Source organism: Haliaeetus leucocephalus, unplaced genomic scaffold (genome assembly GCF_000737465.1).
Source record: "Haliaeetus leucocephalus isolate CR32 unplaced genomic scaffold, Haliaeetus_leucocephalus-4.0 Scaffold830, whole genome shotgun sequence".
NCBI lineage: Eukaryota > Metazoa > Chordata > Aves > Accipitriformes > Accipitridae > Haliaeetus > Haliaeetus leucocephalus.
Window position 1 is genome coordinate 4,197,457 of NW_010973266.1, and position 27,449 is coordinate 4,224,905.

Genomic DNA, 27,449 nt, shown 5'->3' on the forward strand with positions numbered 1-27,449 from the left:
TCACCAGCAAAACACGCAAAGACCCATGGAAGCAGAAAGGGAAGAGTATCATCGCAATTAAGATACGCCGAAGTACCGGGAAGCGGCACGCTGCAACTCTCAAATGGAAAATTATTGGGCAAAGAAACAGGAGATAAACAGTTGCTGCTGAGGATTTGTGCCGTTACTTTGCTGACAGCTGTACTGCTGTTGTCATGCTCAAGGATGGCAGGCAGGGAGTCTCTCCATTGATGATGGACATCAGAGCAGCTTAAAACAAGCAGCTTGAAGGTGACAGACACTAAGTAAAACCTAAAAAAAAAAAGGGGGGGGGTTAAGGGAAGTTACTGAACAAAAGGGGGGGAAAAGGAAAAGCGGCAATTAAATAAGGGTCTCTAAACGCACACAAACCGATTTTGTTAATGGAGTAAACACAGTCTAGTAATATTTGCCATAAGCCATGCAGCAGAACTTTGGAAGAATCCAGAATTACTAAATTTTAATATATTAAAAACAAAAGAAATACAGGGATTTTCACTGAGGAATTCATAAATAAAACCAGAAAAAACAACCAGATGTAAAGGAGGTAGCAATGAAAAGCCAAGTTCTGTGCTAGGAAAGCATGTGCTGCTGCGAGCAATAATATGAGGAAAATAACACTGAGAAACCCAATTTTATATATATACTTGGCTAAAAGAGCAGAACTTGCTGACAAGCTGCAAGGTAGCATTTGCAAATTAATCTCAGTATTTGTAAACTTTCAAGTATGTAATTCAAGGAGAGTACCCATTAACATACACTGACCACTGTGCTAGCACAAAGCAGGGGTTTGCATCTCTTTAATCTACAGGTACATGAGGTTTGGATTACTTTGATTCTGAAAAAGATACTCCACCAGTTCCGAAATGACCTGTGAAGCATGTTAACCTGAACATACCATTTTACAGCACATCGGAACAAAACAATAATGATCAGGAAAGCCAAGAGCTCTGGAGTACCAGGACTGCCCTCTCATACCAGAACTAGGTAAATATCGGAGAGCACAGTGCATGCTTTTGAAAAACAGCTGAACTGACTGCATGGTGAACTTCCACTTGCTATGGTGAAGTGCTGGCTGGGGACAGGGATCGTCGGGCCACAACACGGGCTGCCCACGGACAGCAACGGGAGATGAGGAAAGGCGTGCTCATCGAATTTGGCTCAAGGTAGACTTTCACATTGGTTATTCTCCCCATGTTACGAGGAAGCTTTACTTCCTTCAACAGAACAGTACTGCAGAAAGCAAAGGGGGGCGGGGGGAGATGTTAAAATTCTGCGCAGCATTTTGCACACCCTTCAAGTAGCCTGCTGAAGGGAGAAGCTTATCCTTTCTGTCCATTCGAATGGCGCTCTGCACAAGGAAGCTAATCCTGGGTAAGCTAGGATCTGAATTTACAGCAATCTGGCCACTGAACGGGAACTTCTAAACCTGGCATACTCAGTCCTGAACAAGAAGGACCTCCAGAAGTGTACTGGGCTACACCACGACAGATAAACGATGCCACCAAGCACACAGTGCAGGCCAGCTCAGATGATGGAAATTCTCATCCCAGCTTCCTCTGCATTCAGTTCCCCTGACAGAAAAGCTTTACACCCTCAGCTAGATGAGGTATGAAAGGATTTCACTGCAAGGTAAGAAAAAGGACCAAAAAAAAAAAACCATACTGACTTAGAAAGCAAACTTGAAACAGGACCATATGCTTGTGAAGAACCTCTTTAGTATCTGCGGTTTGCCTATTTAGTTCAGGTAAATCATACGTACATTGCAGATAAGCATGCATTCTTTTACCTGAAAATTTGCGCATGCACCAATCAGAGGAGATCTAATGGCCAAAAAAAGGTGAAGACATTTCATAATAAACCTCAATGGAATCTGTGATGGGAAAATTGCTAAGTTAATACAGTACTTCATTATTTCTATACTTTTGGTGTCGTCACCATGTTTATGTAGGAGTTGTGCACATTTCAACACCATCTAAGCAGCATTTGGAAGAAAAAGCAGCAAGTTCCTCAGGGTTTCCATAGCTCTGAACTACATAAAAATATGTGCTATGGGGCTTCTTTCCAACTTCTAATTAAAACAAATTTCATCTACTGCAAAATTCCTTATTCAACCACCACACAATCAAAAGTGCTTTTCCAGACAACCTGAATTGCACTGTATAGGTAAAAACTGGCATTAACCTTTAGTGTTTAAGTGAGATTTTTAGATAAACTTTATCCATTACAGGTTACATGGCTAAAGTTATCAAATATAATAAAATTTCTACTGGAGAATATACTCTGAACTTACAATCTTAGGAACTTACATAAGTTTAAGTATGGCCACATCAATCAACATGCAAGAAATTCCCAGGTTTACATACTGAGAAATATATAACACAGTGCTTTTAAAAACAACTTTAGCATAGATTCTTCTTTTTAATTAGAACTGCCAAGTGTATTCTCACTAGATTTAATGACTGAGGAGTAACCCTTTAAAAAGGTGTTTTTTCATTTGCAGCAATGTTTAAGTTGATGAAAGAATAAATGATAAAATGATACACGGTTTGTATCACAGCAAGACGGAGTTCTGACAATACGAAATTCTCAATCATGTCCGAGTTCTCAAATTTCACACAATTTTTTGTTTAGTATATGCTCACTGGAATAAAATCCCTATATTTTAGGTCACTTCTCTGAATAAATATTCTTATGTATACTGAAAGGAATCTATTAACTATTAGAAGAAAAAAATTAAAAAAAACAACCAAACAAAAAACCCAAAACACTTTTTCAGGAAACAAATCATTTCACTCCATGAAAAATTTAGCTTCTCTTCCAGTTTGTTCCGTAGAGTTTAGATTTTATTATATGGGCACAGCAGTAACTAAAATATTAGTGAAATAATGAATGTATTTTTGCTTATGACTTGCTGTGGATATTTTGTGCAAACAAAAAAAACCTCAATCTGACCTGGGCACTAGTGAGATTTCACATAAAAGGGCCTTTCACGGAAATGTATCAGAGTATCTAAAAGGTGATGCAGAATACCAAGTTCTACTGTAAAAGAATCTCGGAGGGAAGAGATATCCATCTAACATGTGCTTTCGTAAGTGCCCTTATTTGAAAAATTTCTTTGCAATAATTAAGATGCTGGTATACTTTTCCTATTACACAACCTCTTACACAACCACATGCGGTACATTTATAGACAGATTTACAATCAGAAAGAAAAATGTGTTTTTTCTGTCTTGATAATAAAATTAGCTGTTTTTTGTTTCTTTTTCTTTGTTTTTATACAAACGGTAGTCCAGCCCATTTTGCTCTCTTCACACAGCAGATGAGCTTCTAGCCTCTCTCCATGCTGGTTAGAAAAATCCTTTACAGCATGTTTCCCCTAGAATTGGGTCGTTCCACAACGAACTGCTAAAGCAGAACGCTAACTCCGGGTCAGACACTCTGCACTGGTAATTTTCTTTTCAGTTTCTTCATCATCATTCGTCATCATCATCCTCATCTTCCTCACCATCGGAAAGGGATGTACAAGGGCGGATCTGTCTGTAGCGATCGAGCCATTTCTCTACCATCTGGGTGACCAGCGGATGATTGCGCCTACGAGAGCTTTTCTGCATGGCAACGAGAACCCCTCCTTCTGTCACACAGCAGTCCAGCCATTCCCGGAGCAGCTTTTCTTGCTGCTCCTCGTTACCTATCTTTGGGGGAAAAGAAAACAGCTTGAGAACGAGGCAGAGTTAGCGTACTACTTCACCGCAGCTGGGAGTCTCCGAAAGCCAAACTGCCGCACGCTGCATTTTCAGCCAGAATTTGAAGGCTCTGGCAATATTCTTCAGCTATTCTTCCCTTCTAAGTTTTTCAGAGGTGCATTACCAAAATAGCCTTCCAATATTTCAGTTATCTGTGGGCAACTAATTATTTATGGTAGGGACTATATATAAGGAGGATAAAGAGCCTTCTGGCTTTACAAAGCAGTTTTTAGGAGTCTAGCAGTTCTTGACATGAAACACTTCTTCTTGTAAGACATAACAAATGTTGTGACTTGCTGAAAAAATATCCCTCTCTAGACTTAAAGGAGAAAAAGCATGGGCTTTATCTACAGAATGTTCACTTTGTTGCAATTACTTCAGGTTTTCCAACCCTCCCTTCCTACATGTACACACTTTACTGAAATTGTTCCCCGTCTTTATCACAGTTATTAAAGAAGAAACAAATTGAGCTTCATTAGAAAAAAAGAGGTAGAGCATGCTGTAACTACTGGCCAATATTTATGTTGCACCCTCAAAAATAAAAAAAAGGCATATTTCAGTCTCCCATTAGTGTCAGAATCCTTATTTCTGGGTCCTTTTCAAAGTATGTCTGTATTCACGTGCACAGTGAAGTTACATTCAATTTACAGAGCAATAAATAAGCATCAAATTTGTGGGAAAATACCTTTCAGAATCACCTCAAATGATAGGGAAGGGAGCAGTATTAATTAAACAGAACAGCATATTCCCTATAATTCTTTGAAATGCAAAAACATGGGGCGACAGAGATTGCTGAGGCCACAGCTTAAATAAGCAGCTGTGACAAGGGCTACCAGCTACACAGCTATTTCTTACCTCTTGAGCAGAAAGGAAGTGAATGTGCAATAATTTCCTCTCGCTATCCACCAACGGTAGAAAAGTAACAGTAACATCATCATCAGTGTTCAAGTTAGCACCAGCACCTCGATTGCCATAACCATCGTTCTCCATGGCAACCAGAGCAGAGAAATGGCCCCTTGTGTAGCCCAGAGCAATAGGACTTTTCCAACAAAAACTCTGTTCCCATAACAAAGGCAAATACACACCTATGACAAATTAAAACAAAGGGTAAGACTCAGAACTGTCATGTTCAACAAAACAGAATTTTGATACAAACCTTTTGCTTTTGGCTAAACAGAGTAACAGCAGCACATTAACAAGCATTTAACATGTACTTGGTTTGGTCTACACTAATATAGGTCACACTTTTCAGTACAGCTAATTATTATTAGGTTAAGACGAGATCAGTCAAGTATCTCCGCAACTGTACAAGTTTAAACATAAAAGCCATTGCAATTACAACCAATACCACATTACCATTCCCTTAAAATCTATGGTCTATAGTATAGTGATGAACAAAAAACAAAGTTAGAAAAGTAGTCTTTTACGTTCAGTAACTCTTCTTAAAAATAAAATTATAAAGAAAAAAAAGAGATTCTGCACCACAGAAATAAAAGCTACAGTCAGATGTCTATTTTTACCAGAACAAAAAGTCCACCATCTGCTTACAAAACTTGTTATTAAAAGAACTTACTGCACTAAATGTTATTCAGCACCTAAGTATGGAGCCCATCCCAGAGACAGCGGGACTTCTCATAAACATTGTATTAATAGATTAAATTAACCCACATCAATTATGCATATCTAGTCTGAAAAAAGAAAAAAAAAACCACAACAAAAAAAAAATCCCCAAACACTGAAAAGCTGATGCTATTTTGCTCAGATACAACAAATTACTGATGTCACAGATTCTGAAAGAAACTGCACTTTTTCTCCCCACCATTTTTAGCAATAAAGACAGTAATTTGCTTGAGGTGCATGAAGTCTCAAAATAAAACTAGAACTCCTTTCTTCTAGGAACATAAATAATTCTTGGTGTGTACTGCTGCAAGACAACTTAAGCAAAAGCATGCCTTACCTTGTGACAGTTTAAAAATAGCCACGCATAAACTTAAGTGCACATGTAGCATAGCAACCTTTCATAGTACAGCTGCTGCCAGTAAGTTAGGAACAGACACTGCAGCAAAACAAGGCACTTCACTTCTCCTTCAACATCCATGGAGATGGAAAGGCAACGCTAAAATGGAAATCTGAGGCGAGGGGGTGGTTTTGGAGGTTTTGCTTAAGTTTAGAACTCATCTGTCTTTGCTGCAGCAAAAATTAGCATGGGCTACCAGTAAATATTTGTCCCTTTTTTCCCCATTCTTGAATTAGCAATCAAGAAATACCTAGAAGTCTTTCCATTTGTTTTAGATTAAGATTCACACAAGTTTTTATAACATCTAGATCTAAGGACAAATCCATTTAATACCTTCTTAGTGCTCCCTTCCTCCCATCCCCATTACAATGCAGTCTCGCCGTAATCCAGTGCTAAACACAAAAGATGCAGAACAAGGGGTAAGTGCTAACCAAAAAATTTCAAGCCTTTACATTTGGGGAAAGAACCCAACATCTGGTCAAAATTCAAAGTTACATTGAAAATAACCTACTAACAGTCAAATGTAATACAGTCAGTCCCTCAATTCCTGGAAATTCATTCTTCATGCATACTCAGAGAAATAACTTCATAAACTTTTTTTCCAATCTTTAGGCTGAAGCATCAGCAAAACAAATCAAGCAGCAAGGGTTGGCAACACATTTATTAATATTGTGTGCTTCGTTTAAATACGATGGTGCTATGTATATACATGTTGGTTGGGTTACCGAGGCCTTTCAGAACTGAAAGCATCAGCACCCTCAGGATGACCGCTTACCCCCCTTCTTCCACAAGTTATGATCATAGAGATACATCAAAAGGTCCCCCTCCTTCCATTCACAAACTGTGCCAACTCCTCGGGATACTTACACTAGTGTGGTGGGCTGACCTTGGCTAGCTGCCGGGTACCCACCCAGCCGCTCTCTCACTCCCCTTCCTTGGCAATACGGGGAAAAAACAACAATGAAAAGCTTGTGGGTCAAGACAAGGACAGAGAGATCACTCACCAGTTACCATCATGGACAAACCAAGATTCAATTTGGGGAAGTTTGTATTAATTGGCAATAAATTAAGCTAGACAGTTAATGCCCTGCTGCCTCAAACTGGTAGATTTTGGCCCCAAGCACAGAAATCACTGGTAAGCAAAGGGTATCATCTCTAGGGACATCTCATGTCTCATCTAACAACGCAGAACTCCTGCGTCAGGCATAAGTACATGACCTTTCAGGAGTGGAACTAATCTGTTTGCCTTGACATAATCTCCACATTGAAATTCAGCAACTTTTTGGAAATTTTTTTAATCATTGTTTTATCTTAGTAAAAATTCCACACTAATAATTTCCCCAAGACAGAAGGATGTGTTACACTTTCCATTCCTCCTCAATATTTATGTGATGAGCTCCACAAGAAGGGAATTTCAAGCATTACCAGGGAGAATATCTAGTGCTCTTAAGATTGACTTCTATAAATCTGATATAAATTGAGAAGGTAGAGTAAAAACCAGTTGACATGCACACATACCACAGAAAATGAAGAGTATAGGCTAACACCTATCCTAGAAGCCATCCGCATAGTATTTAGTTTCTCCAACCTGATCCGATAGTAATTTCAGTCAGTCACCTTTTTTCCTGTTTCATTTTAAAAGCTGTATATTCATGGCACTAAATACATGCAGCTAGACCAGAAGCATACTTGAGGCTAAGTAAATAGATCTTTCACACAGAAGCCTTAATATTTAAACAGTTGCAATCTAGGAAACAAGGAGGCTGTCAGTTATAGGATTCACGGCAGTTACAGCAAGGATGCCAAGTTGGAACAAGGAATCCCTGGAGAAAAAAATTCTGATCAGGGAGAAGATTTCAGGGGTGAGTAGGGGGTTTACAGTACCTTTTCCAAGGTGCTACAAACTGAAATATGATGTTAAGTAAACATTAAAAAAAATTCATTTCCTCATCTCTATTATAACCCACAATCTTTCTTTCCTCTCTCTTTTTTGTGTGATCTTAAACACAGGCAGGGTTCTATACAGCAAGTCAGAGAAGCCCGAGCACTCCTCAAAGCTTCACTGAAGGGGTATGTGCTAAGCAAAGCTCACACATAAGCCCAGAACAGCAAGTCTTGTACAATTTACAGGAGACTTGTCTTGGCAGCCCATAGTACCCCGAGTCTGACGGCTGTTCAGTTTCAGCTGTGCTGCTAGCATTTAATTAGCACACATTAACCACAAAAATGTGGTTGGACAGGGATAGAAGTAACTCCAGGTAATTTGACACAAGGCTCCTAAGTTCACCTGTTCACAGTGCTGCATGTTTCTATGGATGGATGGATGCGGCTTGCGGCAAGCAAATCACAAGTCATAAATATTTAGCTGACTTAATTCCTGGAAACACATGTCTAGTAAAAGGTTTTCCCAGGCACCCGGTTACCTTCTGGTTCACATAGCAAAAAAACAATTTCAGCATATTTAGGCCATGTAACACTTGTCTGCCTCAATGCCCAATCTATAAAATAAAAACATTTTGCAAACCATTCAGCCTTTTGAGTTAAAAGCAACACAAACCTGAAGTGTCAGGTCTATAGCACATGAACAACTGTTCTTCCCCAGTCTATCCTTTCATCACCTCAAATAAAAGATAACATGTAACTACAAAGAATACCAAATTTTTATACTCTTCAAAGAAGTATTTCATTTCCTCACATAAAGAAGTTTTGTCACTGCCCCAAACTTACAAGCCAAACAGCTCCTCAGATCTTCTGAAGACTCAAAATAGTTATAATAGGTTACACATTTGACATTAACTCCACAGCTTGGAGTTCTTCTATACATTATGGGTTTGCCTCTTTCCAAAGTTAGCATACTTTTTTGAAAATCACAAAAAGAGATGCTTTGGGAAGTCCTCTAGTAAGCTATAAATAAATAGTGATGTATTGATGAAAACAACTGCTGGGTACTCATCAAGCAGATATACTTGAGGCCAGGAAGATGAACCATGGGCAAAACAAACGCCCTAACACCCTCTAACACAGCCGCAGCGCCTGATCAAACAGTTCTTCCCACATGGGTTTTGTTTACAGCTGAGCCTGTACAGATGCTCCCAATCCCCTCTTATGTTTCTATTCTTTAAATAATAAAGTGTTAGCATGTAATACAGAGGAAAGTCACCCAAACACGTATTTGGCTTGCAAAATAGAATATGCATCTTTAGAAATCTACAAACATATGTCTGAGCAAAACCTGACTGAGTCAGCTAAACATCTTCGAATTTATCTTAAGGATAGTTAGGCTGTTTGCTCAGAAGACTAGGAGAAACAGTCAGAAAGAACCTGATCAAGCTATGCAAAATTATAGTACTACTTGAGAAATAGGCCAGTATTTACATCACACTTGCTGTAAAGTGTGAATTACTGAAACACAGATAAATTTTAAACACTTCCTTTTAACTACATCATGGAATTCACTTTTGCAGAAAGTGAAATTTGTAATCTTAACTAAAGGTACCTAATCTTATACCTCACATAATAACTGTTGGCAGAGCATTTATGAACAGAATTCCTTCCCTTTCAGCCTCCACGCCATACGTTCAAGTTACCACCTCTTTCACTTTAATCAACTACAAAAAAAGCCCAACTTCATCATTCTCCACCCTACTTCAATTTCTCTACCCTTCTTTGTATACCCTTGCCTCTTGCTTTAAGGCTGGCTGCTTTTCACTGCTCTTAAGGGCTGCTTCACAAAGGTCTCCTGCAGTGCTGCAGAGTGACAAGGCATGCCCCTTCGTCCTGAAAGAGCACCCAGATACCACTGTCACTCTGGTGAGAAACTACGCCAATGCTAACACCTGCCTGCTTCGCCCCCAACTTTGTAAGCCTCCTTCAGGAAATGCTAAATACAGTTTCATTTCCAAAATGAACATTCACAGCCATAGCACCACAAGCGGACGGAATTTCAAATTCCATTTATTAAACCTCTTGTGTCTTACAGCAGTACAAACCACACAACTTTTGATATGTTTTCACAATCAGAATATTTCATATAAATTATAGACTAAAAGCATGTTGAGTGGAGGTCAAAACACATTTTTACTGTGACTACAGGCAGCATGCCCATTATACAAAGAAAAACTGCAAGTTTTCAGGGGACTGTTTTGTTCTTTTTAATAGCTAATGCAAATTTACCTACAACACAATTCCATCCTCTTCCAGCTAACAGCTTGAAGTGACTCTCCTTTCAACTTCCTTTATGTTTATGATTTATAGCTGAACCTTTTTTAAAGCTAAATTTGAAAAACTAAAGGCTTACCTTGAAAGCGGGTATATCCTAATGTTTCTCCTCGGAAACTCTTATAATATTTTACTCCATAAACTATAATTGGTCTTCTAAGAATATGTGCAAGTACAAAAATGTGTGTCTGCTCCAAACTCGCTCCAGGCTGAACCAAACACAAAGACAGATATCACTTAAAACAGAACCTACCATTCTCTACTTTACAATTTGAAAAACAGTCTCCAAATTGAGACAGAAAATGCTTTTAAGAGTGATCTAGCTTTGACAGGAAAACAAAAGACTGGAAGACTATTACATATCAGTTGGAAAGCAGCAAAAACATTTCAGCTTGCACAAGAACTTAATCTGTCAGAAATAATTCTTTGTCCTATTGCCCAGATTCAATCTAACATATTTCATTCCGCAGTTACAAGTAAAACTCCACATAACATGTAGTCTAAAAATAATTCATTCATCTGACAACAGGTTAAGGTAAATACCTTTTGATGATAGGAAAAGAGCACATCCGAAACAAATCACAAGAAAGTAACACCAAAATCATGTTTATACTTTAAAAGAGGAGCTAAAAATATTCCCATAGCTAGAAGCTTATAGGAACAGAAATCTCATTTTGGAGGGGAGTTTGAAAACATCAACTTGCTGAAGTTTAAGTGGTGTAAGCTTACAGATTTGTAGGCCTGTTCTAGGTGGTAAGTATTGCAGGAGCTAGGAGGCAGGACATTTAGACAATTGTGTATTAGTTTATTCTACAGAATTCACTCTGGCACCAAGAGCCCCATACTTTTTTGTACTGTACTGCTTAATGGTAAGATCAAAAATTAGAATTTTAAATGATTCTATTTTGGCAAAAGAGTCTACCTAGTAATACTTTAACATTACTGGCTTAAGAGGAATGTTTTCCTTTATACATGAAAATTCTTATTCCTGAAGAATACTTTGAGTTCTTGAAATTTCTTTTCAGAGGTTAGAATATCCTTTCTAACAGACATCCTATAAAGAAGTTCTTACCTGGCTTGCAAGAGAGAGTATGAATGCCCAATCTTCCTGCCACTGTTCCTCTCGCAATGAGAAATGTAAACCAAAGCTTTGGGAATACCACGATTCCCACTCTTTCCAGCGTGTATAGAACCTAAAATGTTAGGGAGAGAGAGAAAGAGTAGTAAAGACAAAAATATTTACTCAACCACCATACACTTGATAGCAATATTCAAAGCTTGTAATCCTTTTTATCAAGTCTGTAAAGAAGTGGGAAGAAAAGAGAGCATACGTCAGGGAAACTGGATTTTGTTTTGGTTTTTAATCTTCAGGAGACTCCATTTGGTAATCCTCATTTAAGAGATCACTTGGGATCGCAATGCCTACAGCAGACATGCTGTAATAGATGCAAGTTCCTAACAGTCTCCTGGCTAGTTTGATACTTCTTGTAATAGGTTTTTCGAAGGCTTATTTAGGATTATTTAAGTGTTGATGTACAGGAAACATAACTAAGACATTCCATTTCACCTAAGAGGAGTTGCTCATTTTTCTCACACAAACAATACAGGTATTCTCTGCTGCTGACCATATCACAAGCCAACTAACTCCAAAGTACTTGCGTATCAACTTCAAATAGAGCGTGGTTAAGAGGCAGAATCTGTTTTACATCAGTTTTTGGAGCAAAGAGTATGGTAATTTCACGTTATGTGGAACAGTTATACTGCAGCAAGGATAAGAATCGAATATAGAAAGTGGGATTAATCCCATTTACACTGAAAGTTTTAAAGTGACAGGATTTCTGTTTTTCTGTTTAAATTAAAATTAGCGGTTTTGTACACTAGTTTAGTCCTAATGTTTTATCTATCTTAATCAATTAAAAAGAAAAATGACCTACACATTGAAAAGCAGATGCTGGCTTTTTAACATTTTAAACTCAGTCTGATCACCACACTATGGAAAGGCCACAACTTCACATTAGGAACACGCGTTTAGCGAAGAGTGCTAAGCCAACTTTTAAACAATGGCCTTTACTGTGAACACAAAGAAACCATTCTGAAGTTCAGCTTATTAAAAAAGTCACTGAAATGAACTCATGTAATTAAAATCTGAGAAAATTAACAGACAGTGGGTGTGTGTGGAAGAAACCTTTCCTATGCTTTCAGTAAAGATGTAATCACCCTAAAATCTTGGTGTATGTAACAGCTGTCACCAACCAGGCTGGCCTTCCCAAGTACAGCTAAAATTTCTGCATGGCTTTAAAGACCTATTAGTAAGACATTTTGATAGGTCTCTGTGCTCTCTCACTCTAATACATCTACAGGGAATCTCCTGGATCTACCTACATTCCAGTTTCTATCCAAATAGATCAACTGCCTCCATCTTTGCAGCTGATAGATATTTTGCCTGTTTTCCCCCAGAAATCTAACCTAACACCTTGTGCTAAATGAATTAATAGCTAGGTCTCCTGAAAGAAGCTTAGTTAGATTCTGCTAAAAAAAAAAAAAAAAAGGGGGGGGTGGAGGGGAACAGGACAAAGGCAGGAAAAGAAAAAACAAGGGGAGGAGAGGGGAAGAAAAAAAAGAAGGGGCAGGGGCAAAAAAGAAAACAAAAACAACAAAAAAAAAACAAAGAAAAAATCCAAACTATCCCCACAAAAGCTCTACTACAGAAGTGTTTTCCTAAAGCAGTTTCTTCCTTGAGTTAGACAGCCATAGACACAGTTATCTGTAGATGTTCACAGGAGGTAGCTCTGTAGACAGAAGTCAAAGCTCAAGATTTTTATCTCATTTAAAACAAACTTTTTAGTTTAACACAGGAGAACTGAATGCATCTGTAAAAAAACCAACAACAAAAAAACCCTGAAAACCAACCTAGGGCATATGCCCATTCTCCACCAAAAGCTAATGGTAGAATACAAAAAGGGACAAATCAGAACACACTTTTGAGTCAACTAAAAAAGTGTAGTCATTTAAAAGGTGAGTGGAAAAGACTCCACAGGCCAGAGCCTCTGGGAGCTTCCCTATTGAGCTTTTTCTGAGTACCAGACACTAGACTGCCTCTTGTAAATAGATTCTTTGTTCAGCACCTAAACAAACATCACAAAATGAGGCCAAATGAGTTACATGAATGTTCTGTGTCCGACTATAAAAATACCTGGTTTTAAGCGTCTTTGTGAAGGCTCTGAAGAACAATTCCACTAGATAAAAGTTTAAGCACACTGTTGTTGAGACTAGTGATTGCATTTAAGAGCCTCTTCCTTCAGCAATTATCATTAAAGCCAGTGACAACAACAGCGCTTCTTATCTGCTGCACATCCTAGCCTACAAAAATTAAAAGTAAATGTATCTTCCCACATAGAATCTATACAGCAAGTATAGGATGTACAGGATGATCAATTTACGACAGAACTTAACTAAAAGACTTCTCACAGACTCAATCTGGATTTTTTGAAAGGCATTATGACTCTATTCTGATCTAGTATTGCCACTAACATGTCAGTTGACTCTTCAAGAATTTCCATTGCTAACAGCCTCTGCAGGCAGACCAGTTCCTATTAAGGATGTAGCTCTGTAGAGGTTTGTACTAGAACCTGTACTAATTTTTCCAGTAACAAACTAGCAAGCAAGATTATCCAGACTGAAGGTAGGCAACTGTATTCAAACCATAAAGGAACACATGAATCAGTTAAAAAAAACAACTGTGCTTCCAGTAAGGAGAAAGATTAAGTAAATTCAGAGTAAAATGCAAATTCTGTCTAGAACATGAACTAAAAAGCTTAACCAGATTTAATACACTCTAAATAATGAGTGTTATGTTAGATACAACAGTTAAGTCAACAACAGTTAATACTAACATTTTAAAAGATTGGTTTAAACCTCAATAGTTTGCAGCATGTTTTTGGATACCATGCTTGGTTTTGTTACCATAATGAACAAAACCTGATCTATCATAAATTTCTGTTCTGGCCTCAGGGGAACTGCTTGTGATGCCAGGGACATTCCTGCATGGTCAAGACGCACACTCCATTATAAACAACTCTAAAGTAGTGACAGATCCATTCAGAAACAGGTTCTCAGGAGAATTATTACTGAAGCACTGCTTTATTGAATCCAGCTCCGGATGCTCGTTTGGGGAGTCTTCTCCAAGCAGCAGGCGGCTGGGGACAGTAATCACAAAAGCTACTTATAGGTATCCCTAAAATGAACCTTTGTTGTTGATTTCCTGCACAGCACATAGAGCAAGGGGACAGGCTCTCTCTCTAGTATGCCTGCTGATGCTGTTTGTCTTGTCCCTGACTACAAGAACATAAGAAAAATAATGTAAGACACAGGCGATTAGTTATCTTTATCAATCTCTTCCCATAGTCCCATTACACACTTGAGAGCTGTTGGACACTGCTGGTGGTCCAACTGTAAGAATTTTTCCTCTAGCAGAGGCAAACCACAGCATCAGACTAAAGCAGGTTGCCAGCGTAAAACAACAAAAGTTGTTTTACAGACTGATAAATTAATTCTATGGCCAAATGACAGCACTAGTTAAACGTCAACACTCTGTGCTTTACTGCCATTATTTTAGCAGACAGAACAGGAACAAAAAGAGCAATACTGAATAAAGCTGTAACTAAGTAGATGGAATGAAAATACTGAAAAGTTTATACAGGAATAAAAGGCTATCTTCTACTAACAATCTTCTGCAAAGCTTCCACCAAGCAGCAAGGCATGGCATGCGCATGATTTACATTGCAAGTATACAGAAATTCCAGTCTTAGTAACTGTGGTTAACACACTCTTGACAAGCACACAGCATAAAATATTTTACTCTATTTTAAATGCTATGTGCTGAATATCACATACTGGCACTGAGTTCAGAATGTCCAAGTTTCCAGTGCTATCATTTAGAATACGCTAGATCTAGATTACTACACGAATCATGCTGTGACTCAACATCTCTGAGGCACACAACCCACAGTAAATTGGGGAGTGGTGGTTGTGTTTCTTTTTAATACTATACTGCTATCAACTACTATGCTACATGGAAAGCTGTCTTTAAAGTTGACATAAAAACTAACTTACCAATGTGAGCAGTCATGTAAACTGTCATGAAGAGCTTTCCGCAGCACTGAATCCTTGTCGTAAATGCCCCAAGTGGCTTGTAGTACTGAATCAAGCAGGCAGTCCCCTGCAGTCCGATTCCAAAGTGCATATAATCTGCTGTCCAAGCGCGTACCCAGTTCCAGTGACCAGTTAATAATGGGAGATTCCTCTTCTAGCTCTGCAACATGACAATAGCCTCTTTTAAAACCCATATTCATTTGAAGTCTCAGAGAATACAAATAGCACAGTAATAGCATAATCTCAACAATTTACATGAATAAAACTAAGTTTTCCTTCATACTACAAAAATAGGTGAACTGCAATAACTAAAGGCATTCCTCGGGCAAAATACTGTCAAGAAAAGAAGGAAAAAAAAAAACCAAAACAAACCATAGCCTTAAATAAAGCATCATATCATGTGTTTGAGGATTGCTACTGAAGTGGAAAGATTTGATCAGTTTTCTTTAAAGAGCTTGTGACTTAAAACTGTAAAGTTTTTGAATTGTAAAGATTTTTAAGATACATTACAAACATGATTTTTTACAGACTCCATTCTCTCTCTCTAAAATAATTCCAGGGTGAAGATTAACTTGAAAGCATCAAATCTATATTTAAAACTAATTCAGGCAACAAAGCCACATATATACACACGTGCACTTTTTTTTTTTAAATCACAGAAATATTCTCTAATGAAAAGCAAGGAGAGATTCTAGCTATTCTCACAGCATTTACCTTTCTGAACATCTCTATCAAGTACTTCGTCAAATAACTTTTCTTGGACTGTGGGTGGTAAGTCTTCAATATCTGGAAAAATAGAAAGCAAATACAAAAGTCACTTAATGTTACTGTAAAAGAGACACATTACCAGCCGATGCTCAGGAGAACTTATGCAACAGCTTTCGCCCTATCATCCCTATGTCTCCTCTGAAATGCTGCCACTATTTTCAGATCTGTCATTTGTGACTGTATAGGCTTCATAAAGCACACTGAAGCAGATATATCTCAGACTGACTGTCATATCTTTTATGCGGAAAGGATCGTCACAGCATGCGTAGGGTAAGAATGGATTTCTCTGAAGGAGAAAGTGAAGTAGAGAACCACTTTGAGGTGGAAAAAAAAAAAGAGTCTTTTCAACCCTACTACATTTAGGATAGTTTCAATCCTAAGCAATAGTTTTCCACCCATCTAAATGGTTTCTCCTCCCTGGTCTCCCCCAGTGGACAGGTACAGTTTGCCAAGAGACTTGTTCTTGTACAAAACGTCCACTTCCTTAGTCATTTCATGCAGACTTCAATGAAATATAGTTCAGAGAACCCCAATGGTTTGCAGGCCATAGTTTGCAGGTTAGAAAACAAGAAGTGGGAAAACTATTAAGCTATGACACAGAAAATGCCACTACTGACAACTGTTCCAAGAGCTTTACAGACAGAATCTGCAACTGTGGATCTACCTCAAAAAAAGGCCAGAAAATTGTATAATGGACAAAAAGTCTTTTGTGACTTCTGTATCATGTAAAATAACAAACACTGCCCCACATTCTAAAACACAAACACACACAACATCTGCAACACCTTGAAGATCTGCTCATGGCCTGCATTTCAATACAAGGTAAGTAGTAAAGGGTTGCTAGGCAGATCAGCAGCTAGAGACACTTTGCTAGCTTCAGCACAATTGTGAAACTTAAATATATGAAAGTTAAGGAAGTAAATCAAACAGTTAAACAAAAACATCTAGCATCCCTTCAGGCAGTCTACAGGATGATGACTGGCCTCTAAGTGGTATTTCAAGGGCACAAAGACCTCTCAATTCCAGTGTCATATCTGCCAGTCCTGCTCAATACCTTACAACCTAGGGCTTTGAAAAGTGAAGTCCATATGTGGACTTCACATAAGTGAAGGCATATGAGTTGCTACTGAAGCATACTATTGTTTGGTGCAGGCATGCTGTTGTGGGGTGGGGCTTTTTGGTATGATTGATTAGGGTTTTTTAAACTAAAACTGGCTTGCAGTGGCCAGCCATCAATTTAGAAGATTGGCACTTTAACGTCTGTGCATTGACTCGCCAGGAAGATCTTATCCATTTATTTGAAAGACCGTGTGGAAACTGGTTCTTAAACTACATCATATAGGTAATATCTGAATAGGATTGTGTGATTTATACCACTATCCTTGGAAATGCTGTCTTGAGACCAACTGCTAACTGTTGACTACAAAAGGTGTTCAGTTGACTAAGTGTGATGGAAGTGGAAATACACTGACAGTCTTGATGTACAGATGCTTCTGAACGTTCTTATTCCTTAATTATTTAATGGCTATTACATGTGTCAAAGAGATGCACAGTGGTTTAAGACATGTCTCTTGAAAATACTGAACAAACTCCTCAGTTCTGGCAAGAGCAACATTTCTCACCCGTGTTACAAAACTCTTCTGTTGCTTCTCTCCCCCAAACAGCAATGAAGTGTTAGTCTCTAGACACTTTGTACACCCACGCTGTCTGCCTCTCATATGTGACCCACAGAATACAACTGAATACAGCCTCTCAAACAGATAGTTGATATACAAGTGGCAACTATTATCCAGACTTTTTGAAGAGGAGGAGATGAGGTAGCATTCAACCAAAAAAGTTCCAAATACAATTCTTAACAATGCTACTGCTTCATAAAAAGACAAACAGATCTGCTGATTAGTACAGTTTCCATCTATGCATTTTCTTACCTCTGGTAGCATTTCTATTAAAGGAAACAGCTATTGAAGATTAAAAGTCTTCTAATAGCTTTTTGTTAGTAAACAAACATTCTCTTGATTGCAGAGTATCTCAATAGTATTCAAAAAGTGCTATTGCTATGACCACATACAAATGCAAATAACAGCTCTGGGCCTTAACGGAAAGGACTGAAAGCTAACATAGCTATGCGAAAAGTCATTTTAGAGCCCAGAAACATCTGGGCTCCAATCTTAGCTTTAAACGCAGCCTTTCCTTAGAATATACCACTTTTCTTAAATTTCCTTGTGTCTAAAGTATACAACAGATGTTCACTTCACAGGAACAACATATGGGTTGAAGTGTGCAAATACTGAATATTAATAAGCAAATTCAACTACTAAACCTGACCTAAGCTATTAAAACTTCACAAATAAGACCTATACACACACACAGCACCACCATCAGAAAGTCAAAGTATACATCCAAAACAAGCAATCCTCAACTAGGTGACCAAAAAAAAAAAAAAAGAAAAAATTCTTCCATCAGTAAGAAGAATTTCGTAACTACCTGCAGGTAACGTAAACGTTACAAGGTCAGTCAGAAAATAGCAAGCAAAGTCTCCCTTTCGTTGATGAAGAGATGCAGCAATTTCACGACGAATTTGTTCTGTGACCTCTGGACACACCATGGCAGGAATGCACTTCGCTGCATGTTGCGATACCTGTAACATAACACAGTTACTGCACTCAGTATTATTTCTAGTTAAATAGACTTGGGAGTGATAACCACCAGTGGACAGCATTTTGTTAGCAAGTAATGCAATAGAAGCATAAACATTGGTAACCTGAAAGATTAAATGTTTAGTGACTCTCAATGAATTAATGTCTCATTTGTCATGTAGCTGATAATATAAAGCTGGTTAAAAACCTCTTTAAATAGAAGAAGTGAATTAACAGGTGACCACTTCCAGCAGGAAAAGGAAACCAAAAAAAAACAGATAAGAGCTAGATAACAATAGGAAACATACCTCTTAACTTATGCATGAGCCCAGTGTACATTTAACAAAGAACTTCATTACCACAGCACAAGACAGTTTCCTACAAAGAATATTCCCAAATACTAAGCTAAGATACTTAAATTTCTCCAGATCATCACTGGCAGCAGGAACTCATTCAATGATACAGGGCAAGTGACACAGGGATGACACTAGATACATAAAAAAACAACTTTAACATACACATTTTCACTAGTTAATATCCTAGCAAAGGAAAGTACCACTGTGGCTCAAACACTACTAAGCATTTTCACAAATGGTATGTTGAGTAAGTATTCCTAGAAACTGAAACAAAACCGAACAGAAAAATCTGTAAGACAGTATTTCAGCAAATTAACTTGTTTTTAAACGTGTAACTCCACCCAGATAGCTATGTAAGCAGCACAAAACTACTGATACTAGCCACATATATATATATAGTCTTCTCAAGGCTTTAGGTACATTTGTCTTGCTTCATCTAGTCTTTTTAATTACTCAACCCTACGCTTTCTGTCATCCTATTGAGCTTCTCAGGCATGCTACTTTTCTCAGGAACACATGCTTTCAGAATTGCATTAAGCATCAAAAGAGTGAAGGAGGCAAAATAAAAATTTGGCTCTGATCAGATGAGGAACCAGAAATCTGAGATGAAGGAAACAAACAAAAAAGATAACAGAATTACTTATGGGCCTAGTAAGAAGACATATATGGCAGTGGACAAAGATCACCAGAGGTGAGGCGGACCATACAAAAATATACAAGGAAGTGGAACATGCAAGAGCAAGGAGACCACAGAGAGGAACCAACCAGTCTGTAAAATGGGCAAAGGGCGGGGAAAAAATGCAGCAATTCTGCAAAGCAAGAAATTTGCCTTTCTCTGGGAGAGAAGTTCCCAAGAAAACCAGGGAAGACCGACCAGGTAGACTTATTCGTTAACAAAACTCAGAAAAAACTATGCTGTCATTGATCTCAGGGTTTTGCTTTCAGGGCATTTCCTCTCCCCCACCCAAAGCACAGGAAGCCTCACAATAGCTCACTCCACTGCCAGTAAGGTCAGAATGTGTGCCAAGATTGCTCATTAATGAGAAAACTGAACATCCTCAAGACCACAACATACATACAGTCTTAAAGTAAACTCGCTTCTTAAGGAGAAATGTCAACAAAGGCACAAAGCAGCAATTCATGTATTCTAACAATATCAGCCTCTATCTTCTAGCAAGTAAAGTTACATGTCACTGGCTGCAAACAATGGCGCAGTTACATAAAGTTCCCATTCAATCTACTCAAGGGCCAAAGTAACTCACCTCCGTAAGCAAAATTGCTAGCATATCTTGTCTCTGAAAGCGTATTGCCAGATGTACAAGTGTGTACCCAACATCAAAAGCAGAAGGGCGATTTAACAGGCGTACTTCATCTGCAGTAAGCTGGCGGGCAATATCTCCTCCTGATGACTTGTAAGCTTCAACAGCAGCTAAATCACCTTCTACAACTCCTGAAGGAAAAAAAATAAATAAATACAATTCGTTTTAGCTAGTGAATGAGCCATTCTGGATCGAGCTGTCTTATTTAACACAGTTTACCTATTCTGATACAGACCTAACATATGAAGATCAACTGCATACGAAGAAACTTGCAAATTTTTATTTCTTTTTTTAAACATAAGACTACAAAATATTTACACTTACCTCACCTCCTAGAGCATTTCCACTAGCCAAACTAGTTGGAAGACATGGCAGATCAAAAGACAGCTATGAAGTGGTGCTGAGGACCCTTGATGAAATACCTGGTATAACACACTCGCTAGCGTTTCATTTGATCAGCAGTACTAAAGGAAAGTCATTCATTCATATTACAGAGATCAGTTTGATTATTATGTCTTCCCTTTTAACATATCTTAAAAACAAACTACTGGATCTAAGAAACAGATCTATTAAAAGGGTTTTGGAACAAGTGTTTTTTCTTTCATCTGAGTATGGTTTAAAACAGTGTTGGAAGAGGGTACAGAGCACAAAGTTTCTCTTCAGCTCACCATCTCTGCTACTAATTGAACTCACGCAGTTATCATTCAGGATACTCTATTAAAACCGAATTAAAGAGAAATTATACACACACACACAGTGTGTACTTTCTAAAGCAAGATGAAGGAGGGGGGAACCCAAATGTCTCAAGTCCCTAGGAATCTCTAACTTCTGTATCATGCTTCATATCAAGACCATTCATGCTAAAAGCATTCCTTAGCTGCAATTATCAGAATACACCATCAACAAGATGTGGTGGTGTTAACAGTATCAGTTCCAATATAAGACTTCCTAAATTTAGAAATCCCTTCAAATATAAAGATTCTATTTTAGAGATATGCTTCATAAGAGAACAGTGTATTGAGGAAACAAAAGTGATCTTAAAGCCATCTTTAATAGAGAAGTAAACAGAATACTTCTACTTCACTATTGAGAAGCAGCCCTATTTGCAGCAGCTCAACAACAGAAGAGTACAGATCACAGAAACGAGAAAACCCTCTCCCCTATTTTCTGTAGCTAAACCTTCTTGCCAACTCCTGAGAGTCAGCAGTTGAGTAGAGGCCATGAGGCTGGAAATTGAGACTCAAGTCTATCCTTCACTCAATTTGCTTACCAAGACTCAAAAACTGATCAGAAAGGAAAGAGGTAAGTAAGAGGTAAGTCTCAATCAGGCACTCACTGCCATTCAGGACTAATATTCAAACAATAGACAAAAAAAACCCCCCAAACCCAACCACAAAAAAAATGACCCCCAAAAACCAAAAACCCCCATACCCCAAACAACAAAAAACCCCTGAACAACCAAAAAACCCACCAAAAATCAAAAAACCCAACACAACAAATGGAACTGCCTACTACCAGAAGAGCACACTAACTGCTGGGTTACTGGTTAATCCAGGATTTAGGAAAGCATTCTTAGCTCTGCCAAAAGTCTATCATTTTTAATATTGAGATTACAAAGCTTTCAGAAGAAACATGGGGGGGAGAGGGACGGATTATCAGTGCAAGACATTTCTCTACAAAGTTATCAGCTCTGCTTAGTAAGCCTCTACAGATGAAAGTTAAGATTATTCATTTCAACAGTAGTCTAACGCAGAGAAGTTCCAGAATACAAACTCAACTGTAAATTTCAGTTGTACAACATCTACCCATTCATCAAGGACTCAAAAGTCCTAACAGGCCAGGGCAGAATGAAAACAATACAGGGCAACAATTTCTAAGTTTTCTCATGCATGTTTCTGGTCTGCCTGTACAGGAAAACATTCCCACTCCACTCCAGCATTAACGTCTAATTCTCCTTAAGCGCTTGCCTGCATATTCACCCCAGATGAGCTAAAGAACTCGTTAGACATGAGTTTTGTCTGTCCAATTTTAGTTCTTGTTCCCCAAGTTAGACCTTTGCTGATGAAAAAGTATTTTCTTTTAAAGAAAGGAGCTGCTACTGATGGAGAAAAGCTACTTCAGTGAAGGGAAACAAACACTGAAAATTCACTGGTTTTCAAGATGTTCTCCAAAGATGCATCAAAGGAATGCAATACAGGATGTGAGCAACATAGCTGTGCTCCTGTTGCAACATTTCCACTTCTGGGTGGAATTAAAACATACCAAAGCAAAAGGTACAGTTTTGTCAATATATGCTGTATCCATAACAAGAATGCCAAGTGTAGCATTTTATTTCCTTGCAATCACATTTATGCCACTGATAAGGCAATACGAAGGCTGCTTGTGATATCTCATTCCAACCAAATGCAGCAAACTGACTTACTGGGGTTTGGGGGATTTTTTTTGTGTGTAGATATGTATGTATACATAGACATCAAAGTCAGACAATTTCTCATGACCCATCCTCTTAAAACAAGTTACACTACAGCTTTGGCACAAGATCACCTGTTAGCAAACCCAAGAATCCACAGGGAAAGAAGAATCTTGATAGAAGAGCAGATTCGCTGCTATCTTATGACATCCCTAATTTTTTATTATTTTATTAATTTAGGAAAGACATTTTGTTAAAGACAAATAGCTACTTCATACCCTTTTATATTTTAACCACTTCTATTGACACCAAAAAGATTCTTGCTACCATATCTGTACCTTCCACCACACCACCCAATGACAAACGTACCAAAGACCACCCAAGACCGGTAGGTAGCCACTCTGACAATCCAACTATCCCAGACTAATTTCAAAATTCAAACAAACATCCCCAAAATGATCTTTTGATGACAGATGATCAGACCCAAATCATCGTAACAGTTCCAGCTGGCCAATCTATCAAGTACACACTACACAGTAGTACATGCTACTACAGCCTTAAGTCAGTGCCCAGTCAATTCATATTTGTAATTATTCTTTTAGTCCCCCACCCTCAGCTGCTAAGGCAACTTATTATCATCCCACTCTTAATCAAACCTCAGCAACAACTGAGGTCTAAGACTGATGCTGAGAGGCAGCCATGTGAGGTTTGGCAATGCCTTCAAGCACTAACTACTACAAGCTGCAGTAAGGATCCAATCAGTGACATGTGCTGTATGCAGTACTGCCAGTTCTTGCAGTTTATTCCCACGTCTTGCAATACTTGACATTCCTAAAAGCCCCATGTCCTAGAATTAATTACTAAAATTGTTATACAAGCTGTCATTTAAAAGTACATTTTTAAACTTCACTGATGAAGTTTAAGTAAAGATCAACACATACATCAAAACCAGGCAAACTGTGTATGCTTTCTAGGCCTTATTTAAAAAAATGGAGACAGTAAATGTGGTTTAGGTATACGGTTGGCAATACTTTATCTAGAAGTGAAGAACAGTGATGGTGTGCTAAATGATACATCAGTCTAGCACAGTTACAGCTCATGGAGGGATGGTGCTGTAACTATGTGCATGCATCATATCTCGTCATCCTCTATTCTTTAGTCACTTGGCTGTTTGGATTATCTGGGGGGTGGGCGGAGGAGGGAAGCATCAAGAAATTTTTACATCAAGTCCAGACAAACTCACTTCTGGGTGCACTAACTCTGTTTTGTAACAGAGTCTCAACAGATAAACATGACACACAAAATCAAACCATACAGGGCTCATTCTGCATAATGTTTTGTGCAGAGACCACTACAAGCCTATATCCTTATAAGCAGCTTCCTCTTGCAAACCTGCTGCATGCTCTAATGTCTGCTACTAACCTGCATTGAAATAACTATGACCCAAGTACCCAGAGCATCACTACTGCAGGGCCGATGTTCTATGGTCACTACAAGCCTCTTTGGCCCCTCTTAGCCACAGCAAGAGAGGTCCAAATTTCTCTTTACCCAATCTCCCAAATATCTACTCCGTTTTAGCTGCTTCAAAAGAACAGGGAGAATTCCTGACAGCTCGGCAGGTGCCAGCCTGCTTACAGTGCCAGTCAGTAGAATCGAAGGCTGCAGTGAACACTGAGCAAAAATACAGTAATAACAGGCAGATTCCCAGAAATCTGAATCAGAAAACACAAATCTTGCCCCAAAACTATGGGGTAAACTTGCCTACAGGCAACATTCAGAAGAACTGCCTGCAATTCCTAAATTCAGTATCACCACTCCAAAATGAAGTCTGAATATGCTTTTATTGACAATAGGAGGCACATTCCTACAATGGCTTTGATTTCTGTCAGATGAATGAGAGCCTCCAATTCATTAAGTCTATTTAAATAAAGCTTAACAAAACACTATTTACAAGAAATATTACAGAAATATTTACTGATGTTATAATTCACTACATTTCATAACACACAAGTGCCTGATTACTTACACAAGCAGCTTCTGAATCGTGTTCTGACACAGTGGCATGCCAGTTGGATTATTCCCCACTGACACCCACTGCATTCCTCAGACTGTTAAAATGTCAAAAGGAAGAGGGGCATTTGCCTTAAGATTGTTCACACAGCACCCCTGAGTGCTCCAGCAGCTAGACCTCTTGCAAGGGCATAACTCCCGATTAGCTACAAGCACCGCACAAATGCAAACAGATATTTATGACTCAACATCTACTTCTGATCGACAGCACGAACAGCTTTTCTTTGAAGTGGACTCCAGAAATGTTAGTTTAGTGTTGCGACTGAAGATGCCAGACTGTGTGTGTGTCCCAACAAGTTTTGCTTTGCTTAATGCACAAACACACGACTATAGCCTGACATCCCAAGTGACAGGACAAAACACCAAGTGCTGCACCCACGTCATGAGAAAATACAAGTGCAAGTTAATATTCTGTGTTTATAGGTTCAACTGTGTTCCCATTTGCAATTCAGGCATTTCCTCTTACTGGAATATTCTTTCACAGCACTGAGAGCCAAGGTTTTTTCTTTCTAGCAAAGCCCTGACTCTTAGATAGCACAGATCAGGGATATGCAATCTCAGTATACTTGAGAAGACACATGATAGAGAATAAGTTATTTAAATAAGACTAAATTTAAAAAACACTAATCACCCAATAACAACTATTTGTACCATCTTGATTCTGTATTTTTCCTGCTACAACTGTTACAACTATCTTCTTTATTAGATATCAGTACTACCTTTGCTCATATTAACTAAGCCCATAATTAGCCTAGCTGCTACAACCAAACTACTTCAGCTAAGGTGCTATTAAGTTTATTCTTTAGAACATGTAAATATTTATAGGGTTTAGTGCAGCTAAGTAAACTTGGAAAATACGCAAGAGCTTACAGGCATATCTAGAAAACTAAATCCCATTTGCCCTAATTGCACAGTCCCAACGACTTCAGAACAGCCAGATGTAAAAGTTTCCAGAGAAAATACTATAGCAGCAGCCTTTATTTACTTCAGTATCTGTCTGATACTTCTAGAGCGCACTGGCTGGCACAACTTGCAAATGAAATAGGCAAATTCTTTCAAATAGACTGATGCCGTTCTGCCATTTATCTATGGGGCAGCAGAGAGGCTGGGGGAGACAGAACTGGGCAGCAGCACTGCCTTCGCAGGTCAGGACAAGGGCTCGCCAGCTCCACAAACGGCTCCCAACAGCAGCAAGGTTTAAATAACGCAGCGAGAGAGACTAAAAGCAAGTAAGAACAGAGAATAGCAACCCTCACTTCAACCACGTTTGCTGTCAATGTAGTTAAAGGTTCCGCAACAATACCTCAGTAGAACTGCTGTGGAGACAAATGAGTAATTGCAGAGCAGCAAAAAGCAGGGGATCACACAGCCTACAGTAGCTGATTCTGCAGTAGGCTCCTGATCCTCAAAAAATGTAAAAGCATCACTCTAGAAAAGGCACATATGCAGTCTTGCATAAACTACAGGGCAGGCATTCTAAATCTTTGAAAAGGCTGAACAGGATTAAGCTGAAATGAAACAAGAAAAAACAAAGAGAATTAATTTCAACAATATACCTGCTAAAATAAATACATTTTTTTGCTAAATTAATGGAAGAGTGTAAAGATGCCTGTTTAGATAAAATACCTAAAGAACCACCCAAAGATTCGAGATTTCTTTGATTCAAGGAGGTAGCAATGCCACAGTAAACAATGTGTTCTCACATCTGAGTAGACTACAAAAGGAAACACTTAATCTTAAGGAGGTCATTGTGCCTCACATGTGGGACAATAGTAATCAACTTCACTATTCCTTGAACTGCTTGGTAATAGAAGGCAGATTTCTCACCCAACCATATGATGCATTTTAGAAGTCAGAAGCAGAGACAGATCCCTCTGTAACATACACCAGGTCAGAAACACAGAGCCCTGTGCTGCTTCTCTTCTGCTACAGATACAATTGCAAGTGGTCTACATCATACATATGCTCTCACTTACTCATCTAACAACTGATCCTAAGATTGGTTTAAGTGCCAAGGTGACCTTCCAGCAAGTGAGGGACTGATCAACTGACCCATTAAAAACTAATTCTGATACTTGCTAAAAATCTTACTGTTCCTCTAGGCATTGAGAGTGCTGAGGACCTGCGGTTTGACCACACAAGCTGTAGCATTCTCTGGAGCTCTGCCCTCACCCTCTTCCAACTATTCACCAGGGGCGCATCAGGTGGTCATAAAGGAAGTTTTATTGATAATAACTACTCCACCATTTCAGCACTTTGAGCACCAATACCATTCAGTCTGAGAAGAGTTCCTCCTCTTAGAGGAAGAACTCCTTCGCAAGCAAATATGACACATCAATTAATACAAAAGAGAAGGACTGTCTGAAAAATCTTTATGGGCCTCTAACCACACCCTTCTGCTCATTCTCCTCTTTCTCTTCATTTCCAGGATCTCCCTTGTTAGTATTACCATGTGATCAACAGCAGATCGGTCTCTAGGTAATGACAGCTTGAGACAGAACCTTCTGTACACTAAATTTTTTAAATTCATCAAGCTCAGCAACTTGCATCAGCTTAAAAATAAGTAACTTCCAAGAAAATATGTACCTTAAACCTGAAGCCATCCAATGCATGCGAGTATGACGATCACCTATTTTTTTCCCACGTAAACAGCTCTTACCCCTACATACAGCCCATGTAGCATGTTTCTAACATATCATTACAGGACAAAGCAGCATACATGCAAGAAGAACTGCTGAAA

General features: G+C 38.6%; 1 protein-coding gene across 2 annotated transcripts in view; it reads right to left on the reverse strand.

Annotated features, from left to right (window-relative positions):
* Nucleotides 1-3,289: 3,289 nt before the first annotated feature.
* Nucleotides 3,290-27,449, reverse strand: part of ZRANB1 (zinc finger, RAN-binding domain containing 1) — a 31,063-nt gene continuing 6,903 nt past the window's right edge. For both annotated transcript variants that reach the window (XM_010581980.1, XM_010581981.1), the window contains exons 3-10: nt 20,173-20,360; nt 18,403-18,556; nt 15,865-15,936; nt 15,112-15,310; nt 11,072-11,192; nt 10,079-10,208; nt 4,620-4,849; nt 3,290-3,713 (exon numbers count right to left, since the gene is read on the reverse strand). In XM_010581980.1, the coding sequence (XP_010580282.1) occupies nt 3,495-3,713; nt 4,620-4,849; nt 10,079-10,208; nt 11,072-11,192; nt 15,112-15,310; nt 15,865-15,936; nt 18,403-18,556; nt 20,173-20,360 (1,313 nt within the window). In that variant the 3' untranslated portion in view covers nt 3,290-3,494. The remainder of the gene's footprint in view (nt 3,714-4,619; nt 4,850-10,078; nt 10,209-11,071; nt 11,193-15,111; nt 15,311-15,864; nt 15,937-18,402; nt 18,557-20,172; nt 20,361-27,449) is intronic.